General features: G+C 33.3%; 1 protein-coding gene and 1 long non-coding RNA gene across 2 annotated transcripts; one reads left to right on the forward strand and one right to left on the reverse strand.

The window, feature by feature from the left end:
* The first annotated feature begins 2013 nt into the window (after positions 1-2013).
* Positions 2014-11967, forward strand: LOC110646816 (nicotinamide adenine dinucleotide transporter 1, chloroplastic). The gene is made up of 9 exons (XM_021800380.2): positions 2014-2432; positions 2685-2780; positions 3066-3172; positions 9534-9582; positions 9798-9904; positions 10414-10508; positions 10609-10697; positions 10773-10867; positions 11378-11967. The coding sequence occupies exons 1-9, from the start codon at positions 2363-2365 to the stop codon at positions 11612-11614; spliced, it is 945 nt and encodes a 314-aa protein (XP_021656072.2). The 5' UTR covers positions 2014-2362; the 3' UTR covers positions 11615-11967.
* A 1192-nt stretch (positions 11968-13159) lies between these two features.
* Positions 13160-14494, reverse strand: LOC110646815 (uncharacterized). Its single transcript, XR_002493229.2, has 2 exons — positions 14361-14494; positions 13160-13496 (listed from the first exon to the last, which is right to left on the reverse strand). It is a non-coding gene; the product is annotated as an uncharacterized LOC110646815 (long non-coding RNA).
* Between the last annotated feature and the right edge of the window lie 2488 nt (positions 14495-16982).

Raw genomic sequence — 16982 nt, forward strand, 5'->3', positions numbered from 1 at the left:
GCTCTACCATTCTGGCCTCGTCGCAAGCCACAGAGAAGGAATTGTGTTACTGTGTGTTTGGAGGCCTCTTTTCTTGCTTTTGTTGCTAGCTTAGGGTTCCTTGTGTCATGGACCTTGGACCTTGTCTGTTTGTAAAGATAGCTTAACGAAACTAAGGCCTTTTTTTTTTATTTCATCTTTGTGGTTGGGCTATTTGTTGGGAGTGATTTCAGCAAGTCTTAGGCTTCTTCTATCCCTTTTAATGAAATCTATTTTCAATATAAAAAAAATCGTGGTAATTAACACCTTCTCGATTAATAATTTGAATTGATGTAATCTGTGATTTAATATATTATTAATTTTTTTTAATTACATATAGAAAAAGTAATGAATTGAACCTGAATCTTTCAAATATAACATTTATGTAGTTAACATTAGACTATATCCACACTTCAATATATATTATTATTTAAAGAATAAAATTTTTATTTTTATTAAGAGTTTACCTTGTGGTTTGGAGTTCCTACGCTATCCTAAATCTGTTAATAAAATATTACAGCGACAAAGGGAAATCGAAGAGGAAAACAAAATTCAAACCAGAGATTCGTGGCATCCCATATTTTTCATTCCATTTGCTACGGCGTCCATACAATCATTTTCTTTTCTATCAACATAGAATTTTAATACACTTACCATAATTTTGAATTAATAATATATTTACATGAGATTTATTTTTAAATTTAATATATTTACGTATGGAGATGGATTTATTAATAGAAAATTATAAATGACATAAGGATTTGACCAATTTACCGTGTCAAATTTGAGCAGCTACCACATTCCATCACCCACCGTCGACTCGTTGAAAATTTTTGTCTTTCAGTTGCTGTCAAGCGCATGGCTGGCTACCCATTCAACATTTCTATGCATACATAATATTTTTCTTCGATTACATTTCACTATATTTCATTATTTTATCAAATATACACTTAGCACATACAAGTAAATATAAAATTATATTTAAAAAAAATTATAATCATCATCTTCATTTTTAAAATATATTTAATCCATTTTCATCCTTAAAAATTAAATATTTTAATTTAATAATAAAAATGATAATTTCTTTTCACGGTTGGATAAGAAAAAAAAAAAACATAAAAAATGGCTTTTGTTTACGGAAAATTAAAATATAAGCCTGTCCAAAGGAGGAAAAAAGCTTAGGCCACGTGGGGGAAGCTTACGTAAGATTTCTGATAGGCCTGATAAGATTCGACAGAAGCTAAACGCCTCAAGTTGAGGAATTTCAGGAAATGAATATCCTCAACGACCACACCGTTTCATCTCTTGTCAGACTCGGACTGAGTCGATCTGCCAGACATAGTGAAAAAAGAAAAATCTGCCTGACCGATTTAATCAAGATATAGATCGATGGCCGGTCCAGTTTTTATGAATTTGTTTGATATTAATTAAATTATTTTTCTATTATTTCTATAATAAATAAAATTAATTAAATATTTTTATAAGTTTAATTCGTAAGAAAATATTTTAATTAATTTATGAAAATAAATTTATTACTTATTTTAATATTAATTTTAATTTCAATTAAACTCCAACCGTCAGCTGAGCTCCGGTTCAACCTTAAACCGTGATCAAACGTCTTACACTCTGTTTAGAAAATCTTTTAAGGGGAAAGAAAAATAAAGAGTGAAAAATAAAAAATATTTTTCTTTTGTTATTTACATTCCTCATGTTTGGATAGAAAGAAAAAAAAATAAAAAGAAAAATGAAAAGTATGATAAATTTATAATTTTATTCAATATATTTAAAAAAAATTTAAAAAAATATAATTTTATAATTTTAACTTATAATTCTACACTTTTATTTGGAGAGAAAATAACAAGTGAAAAATAAGGATTATTTTCCTTCCTCCCTTTATTTTCTCTTCATTTCCAAACAAGAAAAAGTATCAATCTCAAATTATTTTCCCTTGTTTATTTTCTTTCCTCTCTCTTTTCCTCCCATCCAAACAGGGTGTTAATGGTTTTGAAAACCTCAATTCACGGCGCTTACAACGTTTCCCCTCTTCTTCTCTCGATCTCATCGCAGCTCGCTTTTGCCTCCACCTCCCCCCCAATAGCTCCCTGATTTCTCCGCACCTGACATATTCACCAAAACCCTAAATCGGAGTGATTCGACTCATTCAACGCGCGCAAATACACATAGAGTGAGTGATTCGACACATTCAACACGCGCAAATACAGAGAGTACTATCCTCTGGCCATGCGACTCTGGTTCTCTGCAATCTCCCTCTCCAGAGAGGACTCGTTGAGTTTTGTTCAAAACTCTGCTTGCCCACTGTTTGATTGTACGAATTCTACAAGAAATGTCCACCGATTCTAATGTTCCTAATCCCAGGGGTCTTCTCTGCAATGCCGGCGCAGGGGCCGCTGCGGGTACGCTTTCTTTATATTTTTTCTTTTTCTTTTTCCCGTTCTTTTATTTGCTTAAACTGTGATTGGTTATCGAGAAAACTGGGTGAAAGAAAGGCTTTTAATATGATGGTCAAACAATTGTAACAATCGAAAACTTGGAATTGTGACTGCTTTTTTTGATCTTAATTTTCCTAGTGTTGTGAATCTGGTCATTTTGATCGTTGTTTCGATTTATTGCTTGTTTCTTTCTTCTTTCGGGTACTGCTTGTGCAGGAGTTATTGCTGCAACATTTGTCTGTCCTTTAGATGTAATCAAGACTAGGTTTCAGGTTCACGGGCTGCCGAAGCTCGATAATGGAAGTATTAAAGGTATGCTTGTCTCTTCACCTTACACATACGCGTTATGCATTGGCATAAAATCTCTTTGGTTCAAGCGAAGCACTATTTCTATTAATTACCTATTGAAGGTCACAAATGTGACGAATTCTATTTTATTCTTATAAGGCAAACGTGTTTGTTGGTTCATAATTCTATTATATCGGACATAAAATTAAAATGATGTCTTAACAGTTGCTAGACATATATTGTTGCTTGTAAGTTTTTGTGCACATTGAGGAACAAAATGTAATTAATTATTAAATTTCATTTTGCCAGGAAGTCTCATAGTGGGTAGTTTGGAACAAATATTCCAGAAGGAAGGTCTACGGGGCATGTACCGGGGCCTTGGTTCTACTGTGTTGGCATTACTTCCTAATTGGGCAGTAAGTGATGTTCTTCCCTGAATTTGTTTTTCTTAGTCACTCTTCTTGGAATTCTGATTTTCCAGAAAAAGAGAAGGAAAAGAAATTGAATACAGTGAATAATGCTTCTTACTCATGCTCTGTTTAGTGTTGGTTATGCTGTGTAAAAAAACTTAATATGAAAAGGGAAAACTTTTGGATTCCTCGCTATTATATTGATCATATAATTTTATCTGTAACTGTTTTTAATTAAATTTTGAAGAATTTGAGAAAGGAATTCATCAATAAATAGTCTTTGTTAAATTTATTGGTACTGTGGAATGTGTTGACTTATTGTTTTAAAAAGTGTGTGTGTATTTATATATAGATAGATAGTGTAGGAGGAGGGCGTGAGGCGAAATATCATCAATTGGAATTTTATAAAATGCACCAGGTAATACCCTGAAAAGATGGTGGAGTCACAATGGTCTCACTTAAGTACCACCTCCTTAGACAGCATTTCCTAAACATGCACTTCATACAATCCTAATAGAATCAAACCACTGGTAAGTACCGTCTTCCCATCACACTACCACGGTGCTAAGGATTTATGACACGAAGGCATAGATAGACAGTAGTCGCCACCCGGCTAATAATCGGGACATATTCAGTGTTTCTTCTGAGGGTCATGGATGTTAACTTACTCCTTGCTGAGTTTCCACAACCGTCATTACCATAGACCAATGTCTTGGTTTGGGATAGTGGGTACGTAAGGGTAAGGTGTTAGGCACCCCTTACGCCTGGTCTAACCTCGTTAATTCGAGTGCCAGTCCTCTACTAATGTTTCTAGAAGTCTTGTTTATTATTCATTTATTAAACTTTATCCAAAAAAATGCAATTCTAATCTTACACACGCAAGTAATTCACAAAATGGTTGTTTTTTACACACAATTTTCATGCACAAGTAATTCTTATCTATGGGGTTGCTAATTATTTAAATGATATTTACCAAATGACTAAAATTAATTTATTATTGAGAATTTAATTTACAAACAAATTAAATTTCAAATAACCCTACGTTTCTATTTAACCTAATTAATTAATTTTCACCAAGTTACCTTAAGGATAATTGAACTAAGTTAATTATGTACATGTGTAATTTATTCTAATATCACATAAGTCCCAAACAATCACAACTTAATAAAGATTTCTAACATGCAAATTTATTTTACAATTACCAAGTATTAAATTAAATTTATTTTACATGCCAATGTTAGTTTAATTTATAAATAAGATTAATTTTAATTTACAAAGTATTTATTTAAATTAATTACATGCAAAAGTTAGTTAAATTAAAAACAAAGTTAATTTTAATTTACCAAATAAAAGTTCTATTATTACTACAATTTCATGCAATAGTTATTCGAGAAGTTTAGAGCTACTTACCTATTGATAAATGCAGTTGCCATTGGGGCAAGCTACCCTTAAAAGAGGGTCTTCTCTTCTAGTATGGCAATGATATCTCTGGCTTACTCCCATTTAGCTTCATATAAGCTCCACGCAAATGCCCTCTTTGGTATTTACCTTAGGGTTACTTACCAATTTTGTTTGTAATAAAAATAAAGAAACTAAAGAAAATAAAAGAAATAAAGAAAATATTAATAACAATTTATATTGGATTCTAACTCTAGTCTCCTAAAGGGATAAGATTCCTAATTAGTTACAACTACCTAATGGTCTAAGTCTTCTAACATGATCCAAGCACTTCATAACACTTTTTGAATTAAAAAAACACAGAAAAGTAGATCAAATATCAATTACAACCCAAAAAAATACAAGAACATGCATAAATATATAATTTCTAAATTCTGGCAGATTAACGATAGTAAGAAATACGATTTTTTAAAAATAGTTATACATGCCTAAAAATCATAAAAAAAAATTACAGAAGACAGCCTACATATCATACAAGATCATAAAATTTATAAATCAAACAAAACCCTAGCCGAATGGTCTACATAAATCGTAACTTTTCTAAGTGATAGAATCGTACTACTTTTTTTGTAAAATTCATAACTCATTAACCACAACAGATATGAATGCAAAACTAATTGAAAAAGATTCATAAGATTCTGAAGTTAATTTTAGACACTAGATTTACACAAAAATATTAAGGAACAATGGAGATATGGGCTCCACAAGTCGGATATCCTGCAAATCAGATTTTACAAGAACCCTAACTTCAAACAGCCATAACTTACAAAATATTAAAGCTTTTTTAGTGATTCTTGAGTCTAAAATTAATGGAATCTCGTGTAGAATATGAATATAATTTTTACAAATTTTTTTACAGATTCAAAAAATAAAGAAAAATAATAAAAATACGAGAGACAGAAACTAAACATGTGCAGAGTTGTGTATCCCCTCAAATTAAACATGATTACATGATCTATATGAACATATAAAATAAATTGAAGACAGAGTATAGAATTAAAATATTGTGTGGTATAGATCTTGAAAAGAAAATAACAAAAACTGACCTTCCAGAAATCTTGTATGAAAATCTTCTTGAAGAAAAGAAAAAATAAGAAAGAACCCAAAGAGTCTTGAATATCTCTAAATTTCTTATAGCTCTGAATTTTCTCTTCCTCTTTCCTCCCATCTCCTCTTTCTTCCCTTCTCTAGTAGGGTGTTTATAGGGTTTTGAAAGAGAGGTGTGATGGGGTTTGGAGTCTTAAGATGATAAAGTTTAGATGACTTAAACAATTACGATTGCAGAATTCGAATAAGACTGGTATATGGGTGAGGTGTTTCAACCAATAGGAAGACAGGAAAAAATGGAAGGCACCAATAGGAAGTGAGGAAGAGGTGTCGTAAGGTTTGGAATCTTAGGGTGATAGAGTTTAGATGACTTAAACAACTACAATTGCAGAATTCGAATAAGACTAGGATATGGGTTAGGTGTTTCAATCAATAGGAAGACAGGAAAAAATAGAAGGCACCAATAGGGAGTGAGGAAAAGGTGTGGTAGGGTTTGGAGTACTAGTGTGATAAAGTTTAGATAACTTAAATTACTAGGATTGATGAATTTGGATGAGACTGGAATATGGGTGAGGTGTTCTAACCAATAGAAAGAGAGGAAAAGGGGGTGACACTTATAGGGAGTGAGGAAGAGAGTGGGGCTAAGGAGGAGAGAGATATTTTGTTATTTTAATTTTTAGAAAATAATTAAATGAGTCATATTTAAAATTCCTAACTAGGCTTTCTTAGGCCCATGGAGCCCAATTAAACTTAATTAGATCCATTTAAGAACTACCCATATTAAATTTAAACAAAATAAAATTTTATTTAAATTTAATTAAATTAATTTTTCCAAAAATTTATTATTATTTTTATTTTTTCAAGATCATGCCACGGAATTAATAATTCAGCTCCATGCCTCCAATTACATTTTACAGTTATATAATTTTTCATCATCGGGTTTCCCACGGCCTCAATGCACATACTCATCACAAAATAAGAGTCTACATATAAATAGAAAAAGAGAGGGAGAGTAAAGCTAAAGCGTAGAGAAGGTCTTAACCTCAGTTTGACATGTGGCACTCTCTGCTTTGAGCTTTTGTCCACATGGCTAATCCGTTGTTTTTGTGAAAAATCACAAGACTAACGTGGTTAACCTAAGCCTCCTTGACTCCTTGTTCTTTTAACACGTATTGCATTAGATGCATCAGAGTAATCTTTTATACCTTTTCTATGCACATACATTCTGGGAGCACTTGTTGGACAAATTTCCTAATTCTAAAGCAAAGCTTTGTTTAGGAACTGTTATGTGATTGATGGCCACAAAATTTTTTTCATTTACTTTTGGCTCAGGAATCTTGGGAAATATTTTAACCTCAGATAACTTGATGAAATAAGGGTATTGCTTGTTTTATGGTGATTTGTTTTCAAGAGTCTAGGGACCACTTTTTTTCTTCATTGCAAATGGGTGAAAAGATATTTGGTGTTTGGTGTATATGCTATCCTTGGAATTAATTCTTTCTGTGCAAAGAATATAGAGATGGAACTAAGTGCTGCAAGGTAATCTTATTATAGGGTACGTTAAATGCTATTGCTTTGGTTATTTTTTGGAGTATATAGAGGGAGTGGAGGGTTTGAGAATTGAGATTGTAGAAACGCCTTTGGACATAAAATAAAGAGAGATGGGTGCATACTCTTCAAATGTGGATGACGAGGACATTTGTGTAGATCATTTTTCTTTTGTGAATTTTGTTATTAGTCTCTACTAAGGAAACCCTGAATTGTTTATCCCTTAGCTTACATATGTGGAGCCCATCTGGTTTCTCAACTCAACTCAACTCAACTAAACCTTTATCCCAAAAATTTGGGGTCGGCTATATAGATTCGCTTTCTCTACTCTAAACGATTTTGGGTTAAATCCTTAGAAATTTGTAATGCTTCTAGGTCATGTTGTACTACTCTTCTCCAAGTCAATTTAGGTCTACCCCTTTTTTTCTTTCTATCCTCTAACCTAATGTGCTTTACTTGTCTAATTGGAGCCTCCGTACGTCTACGTTTCACATGACCAAACCACCTCAATCTCCCTTCTCTTAACTTATCCTCAATTGGTACCACTTCTACCTTTTCTCTAATACTCTCATTATGGACTTTATCTAGTTTAGTATGGCCACTCATCCACCTTAACATTCTCATCTCTGCAACTCTTATCTTAGACACATATGACTTCTTCAAAGCCCAACACTCACTACCATATAACATAGCCGATCGTATGGCTGTACGGTAAAATTTTCCTTTCAACTTATTGGGAATCTTGCGATCACATAAAACTCCCGTAGCACGTCTCCACTTCAACCATCCGGCTTTAATCCTATGACTAACATCCTCCTCACATCCCCCATCTACTTGAAGGACTGAGCCGAGATATTTAAAGTGATTACTTTGGGACAGTACCACTCCATCTAAACTAACTCCTTCCCTATCACCATTTTGGCCTTCACTGAACTTGCAATGCATGTATTCAGTCTTCATTCTACTTAAAGCTCTTTGACTCTAGAGTACTTCTCCAAAGATCTAACTTTCTGTTGACTCCTTCTCGCGTCTCATTTATCAGAACAATATCATCCGCAAACATCATGCACTAAGGAATACTCTCTTGTATATGTTTCGTCAGTTCATCTAAAACTAATGTAAAAATGTAAGGGCTTATAGCTGATCCTTGGTGTAATCCAATTGAGATCGAAAAATCTCTTGTGTCCCCTTCCACTGTGCGCACAATAGTAGTTACTCCTTCATACATATCTTTCAACATTTGTATGTACCTAATAGATACCCTCTTTTGTTCTAACACACTCTATAGGACATCTCTACCATGTGTAGATCTTTCTTCACATCTCTATATTTATCCATCAAGCTTCTAATGAGAAAGATGCTTCCATAGTTGAACGACCGGGCATGAAGCCAAATTGATTGAGAGAGATAGAAGTATCATGACGTAGTCGATGCTCCACAACTCTCTCCCACAACTTCATAGTATGGCTCATGAGTTTAATTCTCCTATAATTCGAGCAACTCTATATGTCTCCCTTATTTTTAAAAATAGGTACTAAAATACTCCTCCTCCATTCATCAGGCATTTTCTTTGAGTTTAGAATCTTATTAAATAATTTAGTTAACCATGCCACTCCCATATCTCCCAAACACTTCCACACTTCAATTGGTATTCCATCGAGTCCACAGGCTTTACCCACTTTTATTCTCTTAAGTGTTTCCTTTACTTCTAAAGATCTAATCCTTCTAGTATAATTCACATTCTTTTAGAGCCCATCTGGTTTCATTCTAATTTATTTATTTTATATCAGTGGTATGCCATTAATCCCTCCGTTTGTTCTATTATAACCTTTGGTAGATTGAAAATGATTAATTACACACTGGAAAGGTAAAGGATTTTCCTTTTTGATTGCTTGCTGCAGCAATTATTTCAATGATCAAATAATCTATTTGAATGTTTAAAAGTTAAAATCAATTACTGGAAAGAAAACATGGAAGGAAGATGATAATTCACTCATGAAGTGAAAGAAATTATGCCTATTATTGATGTTGAAGACCATGATCAACTTGATTGCCAATTTGAATTTTGCTTCTTAATCCAGAATATATTATGCTGGGGTTGTTTTAGAGGGACACATTTGATTGTTTAGCGACTTTACGTAGTGGTCTACTCTGAGATAGATCATTAGTGAGGCCAATGGTGTAATTTTAAGGATCTTTAAATTTTGGCAGATTCAGTTCTTGTTTTTTCCTTATTTTTCATAGTGGCTTTATGCGGCTTGTAATTATTCCATTGTAGTTTTCTTTCAAATAACCCAGTTTTGTAAATTTTCAGGTCTATTTTGCAATATATGAGCAGCTCAAAAGCTTTCTTTCTTCCAATGGTTAGTGCTCTCGCTTTTGCTTTTGTTAGGGGTAATATAAATACTTCATTCTTTTTCATCTGGTGCATAGATTTTTTTTTTTTTAATTGATGGTGCATAGATTTTTATGAAGGTCACCTTTCTGTTTCTTCTTCTCAAGTGTTACTTTTTCTTTAATTGTTTGTTTTTCTTTAATGCCAAGTCTTAATGTTTTTGTAATGCTGGTGCTTGTATAGATGAGAATCATCTTTCAATAGCTGCTAATATGATAGCTGCTTCTGGAGCTGGAGCTGCAACAACCATTTTTACAAACCCCCTTTGGGTTGTGAAGACAAGACTTCAAGTGTGTCCCACAAACTCATGTCCTTATTTCCTTATTATTACAAAAAAGAGGCATTTCAATTATTACGACATTTTGTCAGTAGTTGAGTGTACATAAATTTTTAGGTAATGTCCCATGATGTTCCCCCAATAGCTTTAGTAGGGTACAAAATGTTTTTACCACTAGTACATAACTACATACGTTGCATGCCTTTGAGTTTTTCTTTCCATATTGAACTTTAGCCATAACCAGAAGGATGGGAGGGTATTTGTGTGGTGAACAACGAGAGACTTGAATTGGAATAATTCATCTTGGAAAAAATCACTTGATACACATTATGCTTTGTGCAAGATAACCAAATTAAAAAAAAAAAAAAAAAAGAGTCCCACTTTGTGCAATTGACATTATTTGGCAAGCAAAGTAGAGAGAATCATTTTAGCTTGCCGCTTGCAAGAGTGAAATTTTATTACTTCTTCAAAAGTTTGGAAGCACTTATAATTCACTTTCTTCTCTCTCTTTTTGCTCTTTAGACCCAGGGAATTAGAGCAAGTGTGGTTCCATATAGGAGTACACTGTCTGCTTTGAGGAGAATAGCTCATGAGGAGGGTATTCGTGGGTTATACAGGTACCATTTTCTGTGGCCAATTTTAGTGAACTGTGTAATTAACTTTTTTCTAGTTGCAAAGACAAAGAAATAATGTTGTTAAGCTTCGTGTGGTGAGCAGTGGTCTTCTGCCTGCATTGGCTGGCATCAGTCATGTTGCCATTCAATTTCCAACATATGAGACGATCAAATTTTATTTGGCTGATCGAGGTAATTGCTTGTCTGGTTGAGCCTTTGACAATATTGATCTGTAGAGTTAATTTTAAATTAAAGAGGTTTTTTCAGAGAATACTACAATGGATAAACTAAGTGCGCGCCATGTTGCTGTTGCCTCATCAGTCTCAAAAATATTTGCTTCCGCATTGACATATCCCCATGAGGTATGCTGCTGAACAAATTCTCTATTAATATATACTCTTAAAAAAAATATATTCATATCAGCATGAAGAATAGAAAAGTCATGGTTGCTAATTGCTAATCAATTTTCATTCCTCGCCTCCACCAAATTTGCTAAAATAATAAGTTGAAAGAGGATGTTTAAAGACTTTCGCAGATTACATCAATTTTTAAAGGGATGCTTGTAATTTAAAATGTTATTTCCTTTTCAACCTTCACAATGGAACATGTTTACCTAAATGTGTTGACTATCTACCACTCATGTTGCTAAGAATATGTTCATTGTATGCTAAAGGACCTTTTCCTTAGTGAGCTAAGCAGTATTTGTTTTCCTTATCTGATAAGCTGCCTTTTAAGGTCAGTTTTTTGGCAGCTAGTGACCACTGTTTGACTTTGGTGTTTGGAGGGCCCAACTAACAGGAATTGTTGCTATCTGTGTTGACTACTTAGTCAGCTCAAATGATAATAAATTAGTTCTCCTATGATATTTGCAGGTTGTACGCTCAAGGCTTCAAGAACAGGGCCACCATTCTGAGAAGCGTTACTCTGGTGTAGTTGATTGCATAAAAAAAGTATTTCAGCAGGATGGTTTTCCTGGTTTTTACCGTGGGTGTGCCACCAACCTTCTTAGGACCACCCCTGCTGCTGTTATTACATTCACCAGCTTTGAGATGATTCACCGGTTTCTTGTTACCCTTTTCCCTCCTGACCCACATCCTCACACATTGTGAAAGTGGATTGATCTCGAGACTGTTTGTATGGATGGACCAACTTGCATTACCATGGACAACAAAATGGAAGAATTGCTGAGGTTAGGTTGACATAGTCTTAATGATGATACATTTTCTAGATTGCTAGTATTCGGTATTTATTTCAGGTAGTTTGCAGCAAGTAGCAACAGTGATAGATATTGAAGCTACATCATCCCCCTCATAGAACTTCTGCAACTAAAAATAGTTGGAGGGGAAGGAATTTTTATGTTATACTGAATTACTGATAGTGATAATGACGACATAAAGGGTGCCTTGTGGACTTGAATATTCAAACATTTTTTCAATGATGACTTAATAAATTTTATTAGAAATCTCGACTTCCAACATCTTTTTTGGCATCATAGATGGGTTATGTGTGCTTAGTAATTCAAACCGAGTATTTGGTCAATTACTGGACATCCTTGTTCACTTTGCTTCACTGGTTGTCTTATTTGCCATTCTAGCTTCAGGGTTACTATGCATAAATGTATATTAACATGTTTAAATTAACAATCCATAGCAACAATTCTTCTTGAAGGCACAAAGGTCCTAATGTGCACAAAGATATTTTATGTACAATTCTTTAACATGTTTAAGATTAAATTATCATCTTACGATCTCTGCAAAAGACATTATGGCGTCTGCTTCTGTGGTAGGTCACAAGAACTCTCTATTGAGGAGGTTCTAAAGCCTGCCTTTTTGGGAATTTTAAAAGAAATTGATCAAGGTGGGAACTGGAGAGCAATGGCCTTCTGAATGCTGAAGTTGAGGCCATCCAGCTTTGAACTATACAGCGGACATACATGCACAATTTGCCTGTTTGACAGTAGGAGGACCAACTTAGTCATGGACAGGGTGTTGCTTGTCCCTGAGAGAACTGAAAAGTCCTAAATCCTTCAGCTCTGGCGAGTTGAGCTGTCCGAATCAAGGGACCTCTATTTATGCCCATCCGCTAAAGGCAAAACAGGGAGTAAAAAAAAAAAAAGGAAGGTCTTGATTGGATAAGTCTAAATCTAATCACTCAAAAAAGTTTCTGCTCCTAATAGGATAACCAGTTAGGAGGTTGATATCATCTTTTTTTCTTTGGGGAGGGGGAAGCAAATTAATGCTATATTATTTGGGTTAAGATGCAAAATTAAAGTCTTAATAGTGCTGAATTATGCCTGTCCCTTAAAGAAGAACATCCCTACTCAAAAGCTTTTAGGGCTAAAACAATGAATTTGATTTGAAAAATCTTCATCTCTTTCTGTCCCCAGTGCCAGTTAAAAGTGTGCTAATAAAAGAGAGAGTGCCCATAATATGACAACTCACTAAGCAAAAAAGGGGATCCAATGACCTTCATCTCCTCATTTTTCAGACCAAGACAACTTACAGGTCCGTTTAATAAATCAACAGGACTTTTTAATGACTTTCTTTAATAAAATTCTCTCCCCTAATTAATTGGAACAACTGGATTTTAAGATATTGATAAAAGCAAGAAAACACAACTGTTAGTTGTGACCCAAGAAATTCATCAAATCACTCTTGACGTGAGGCTGAGCTCAAAAGAACATTCCAGGTAGCAGAACAAAAGAAAATTAGTAATTTGCAAGAAAGCTTACAAATTACAACTTCCCTCTATATTCTTCACCTTTTGGGTTGGGTTTCTTTTTGTGGTGCTGAAATATTACAAACTATATATTTGCAACAAGTACCATCCCATCCCCTGGTATAATTAGAGGGCATGGGACTACAAGGAACAAAAGGACTAACCTTTCATCACCCATCATAGTTAATTTGGTCGGTTCAAAAGAGCAGAGCCACCAAGAGATCTAGGAGTGCAATGCTTCATGATTCATTGGGAATGCTTGTTGCCCCACCCCTATACTTAAGAAAGAAATTAAAAATAAATAAATGAATAAATAAAGGGCCAAACCTATGATGCTTATTCCCTCTCTTCCTCTCTTTTATCGCCTATACTTTTTCCATGTTTTTGATTAAGGGTAAACCAAACGCCTTAACAAGAACCACTTCACTTGGTTGCTAACTCATTAACTAAAGATTACCTACTGGCAATGAAGTTTGGTCTGTTTCTTAACAAACTGTCCCTTCTTGAATACAAAGGCCTTTATTGCTTTTTATATGCCCAATTGCTATATGAGAATTGCTCTGCACTTCTTTAACTCTATATTTTGTTGAGAATTCTCCCTGTGTTGTGTTGTGTTTGCTTTCCAGATGGGATAGAGATAAATATTTTCTCTCTCCCTCGAGTCCTTTTTGACATCTCTGGCCACCCAAGAATAATAATTGCAATGATGGTTAGTGCTTTTTCTAAACCTGCTTGCCACTGTTTTTATTCTTTTACTAAGTGGCATAGCATCCTCTATTGGAAAACCTAAAGTTACCCTTTAAAATTCACTTCTATTATTAATCTACAAGTTGCATTTCTTTATCCTTTTGAGCTTGAAGGGTCACCATGGATGTATAAGAGTATCCAAAGCCTTCAGAAAATGAACAGGATATATACATTTAACATGTTTGGATTGCTAATACTGTTTTAATTCAGAAAGATTGCGAAGAAGTGAATAATGCATTTTATAACAAAAATTCATCACATGTATTTCAACGATCAACATACTCTAAAATATTAGTTTCGTTTGCAAAAGAAGTCTGTTTCTTGAACTTCCTTAAAGAAAAAATAACATTAAAATGTAGACAGTAAGAGGTCAATGGCTAGTCCTAGTACCTTGCTTGAATGTTGCTCATATTGAGAAATCTTTTTGCTTTAGTTAGTTGCAGAACAGTTGGTGCCCACATATATATATATATATATATATAGAGAGAGAGAGAGAGAGAGAGAGAGAGAGAGAGAGATTCATTACTTTCACCTAAGATCCTCAGCCTTAACTACCGAAACAAAGATATAAAGCTAGGGCTTCAGTTTGTTGTGGATAAGTGACGCATGTGCAGATGTGGTTCTAGTGCATGATGTGGCTTGCCATCTTCAGAGAACAAATTAAGTGATGTGCTTCTGCTTCTGCAATTCATCATTTTCATCATTTAAGTGGCTAGAGTCAAATTTGTAGGTTCACCAAACATGTGAAAAACAATTTTCCCTTTTTACTATCTGAAAATATTTGTTTCACTTATTCCTCCCTCCATCAACCAGCTGAGTAAATCTTCTTTCATTATATTTGGTTTCTTCATTTTCCTAAAATAAAATTGTTATCATAATTTGCAAATTATACAGCAAGAAATTTAATATTTATAGCGTGTTATAAAAGAAAAGTAACTGAAAATGAAGAAAAATTAGTTAATTCTATTTTATATATAATTATTATTTTAAATAATTGCACTAAAAGCTATTTTTAGTAAACACCACAGATCACTAATCTAAAAATTTATCTTTTAATGTAGCAATTTTCTTTTTTTTTCAAAAAAAATAAAAAAAAATTAATAAATTATTAAATGCTTTCTGTTCATGTACACTTTCATCTACAAAATTTTAAATCTCACGCTCTTAAATTTCGAAAATAATTAAATTTCAGTGAGTGATGCCGGTGCACCCAAAAGTTCGCCGAAAATGTTGAATGTCCGCAGGCGGGGAACAGAAGCTCCCCTTCCTTGCTGCTCTGATCATCTGATTCATTTCTGCAAATTTAACCCGCCGTTCTCTTGTCGCTGAACAACATATTCAATAATCCAATAAAAACACGCCACCTATGGAAAAAATGCTGTCATACAAACCACGTGGCTCTTTCCAGTTGACGCATTCTAAAACAATCTGTTAAAAGCCCGTCATATGATCATTGCCCTTTGTGGAAATTAAATTTTAAATAATCCAAGGCCTGCTAAATGCCCGTGAAGTGGGTCCAAGAAGGCCGCGCCACTGGGCTTCACGGGATTCCAAACCTACTTGGTTCGGCACCGAACCATCCATTTGAAATTTTTGAACGTTGAACTTGAAGCCACCAAACGCCTACTTGTTAATATCATTATCAATATCATATACGGCCTTGGATGCGCAAGCTTCTCTCTCTCTCTCTCAATATTTTACAATCATGGGTAGGACGAATGAGATTTACCATAAAATTATGAACCTATTAGGCATAAGGGGAAAAAATCAGAAAGCTTATTTTTACTTGGATCTCCCTCAAGGTCATAAATCATATAGCATTTGGTTAAAACGATCATTATGAGGGGGGAGAAGAGAAGGTTTGGCAACCGTTTTTCAACAACCGACCCACTGTGTGAAAGCTACACACTGCCTAACAGATGTGAACCATTTTAAAGTAACTAGTTGAATTTTGAAGCACTTGAAATTTTGGAATGCTTCCTTTTCAACCCTTTTTTTATTTTTTTTACTTGCTTCAGATTGTGTTCGTTTCTCTTTCAATTCTCTCTGTGCGCGCTGCTTTCTTCGCTTTAAAACTCAAGTAACTTTAATGCTACATAGATTTTTCTCTGCTGCATGTTTTGTTTAATGAAATTTATTATTATTTTAGTTTGAAGAGAATACTTTTTCTACAAGTCATAAATAGTTTGTGAATTTCAATTATTATTGACAAAATGGTTTCATTGCCCCCATTTGGTGTTTCCCCCATACCTCGTCGCGCAAAATCATCAATTTTTTTTTTTAAGTTAAATATCCAAATTATTTTTTTTAATTTTTATTATATTATATAATTTATTTTATTATTAAAATACATAAATAAAAATTAAATAGTATAAAAAAATATAAATAATTATGTAAATATATATATATATATATATTGAGATAAGAGTAAAGTGATCTTTTTATTTTAAAACAGTAATAATTGATTGAGAACAACTTGAATTTCACAATTTTTTGAATTGTATTAATTTAAAAGTATATCATATGGGGCTTGAGGATTGGCATACATGATATGCAAACTGGCACTAGAAGCCAATAGGCCAAGGACCCACGACCACTAAATTGAACATTTTGAACTTTGAGAAAAAAGAAAAAAAAAACATTTTGAATCTTTTCTGACAGGAAAAGTAATTATTATTATTATTATTATTATTATTATTATTATTTTAGAGAAAATATAATTTTTATTTACATTTAATCATATAATATTTATTTAAATATAAAATGTTATAATAAAATTATTATACATATTATTAATAATCATAATTTTGGTCCACTTTAAAATCATGATATTGCTTTCGTCATTGAAATTTGTTAATGACACTCTACTTTCTTTTATAATATTTTGAGAGTTTAAACACATATGATATAATAGATTAATTTTAAAAATATAAAATTCTTATTAAAAGAGAAATAATGAATAAAAATAAAAATTTTATAAAAATACAGAAGAACGAATTAAATTAAATAAAA

This window comes from Hevea brasiliensis, chromosome 9, assembly GCF_030052815.1.
Source record: "Hevea brasiliensis isolate MT/VB/25A 57/8 chromosome 9, ASM3005281v1, whole genome shotgun sequence".
NCBI lineage: Eukaryota > Viridiplantae > Streptophyta > Magnoliopsida > Malpighiales > Euphorbiaceae > Hevea > Hevea brasiliensis.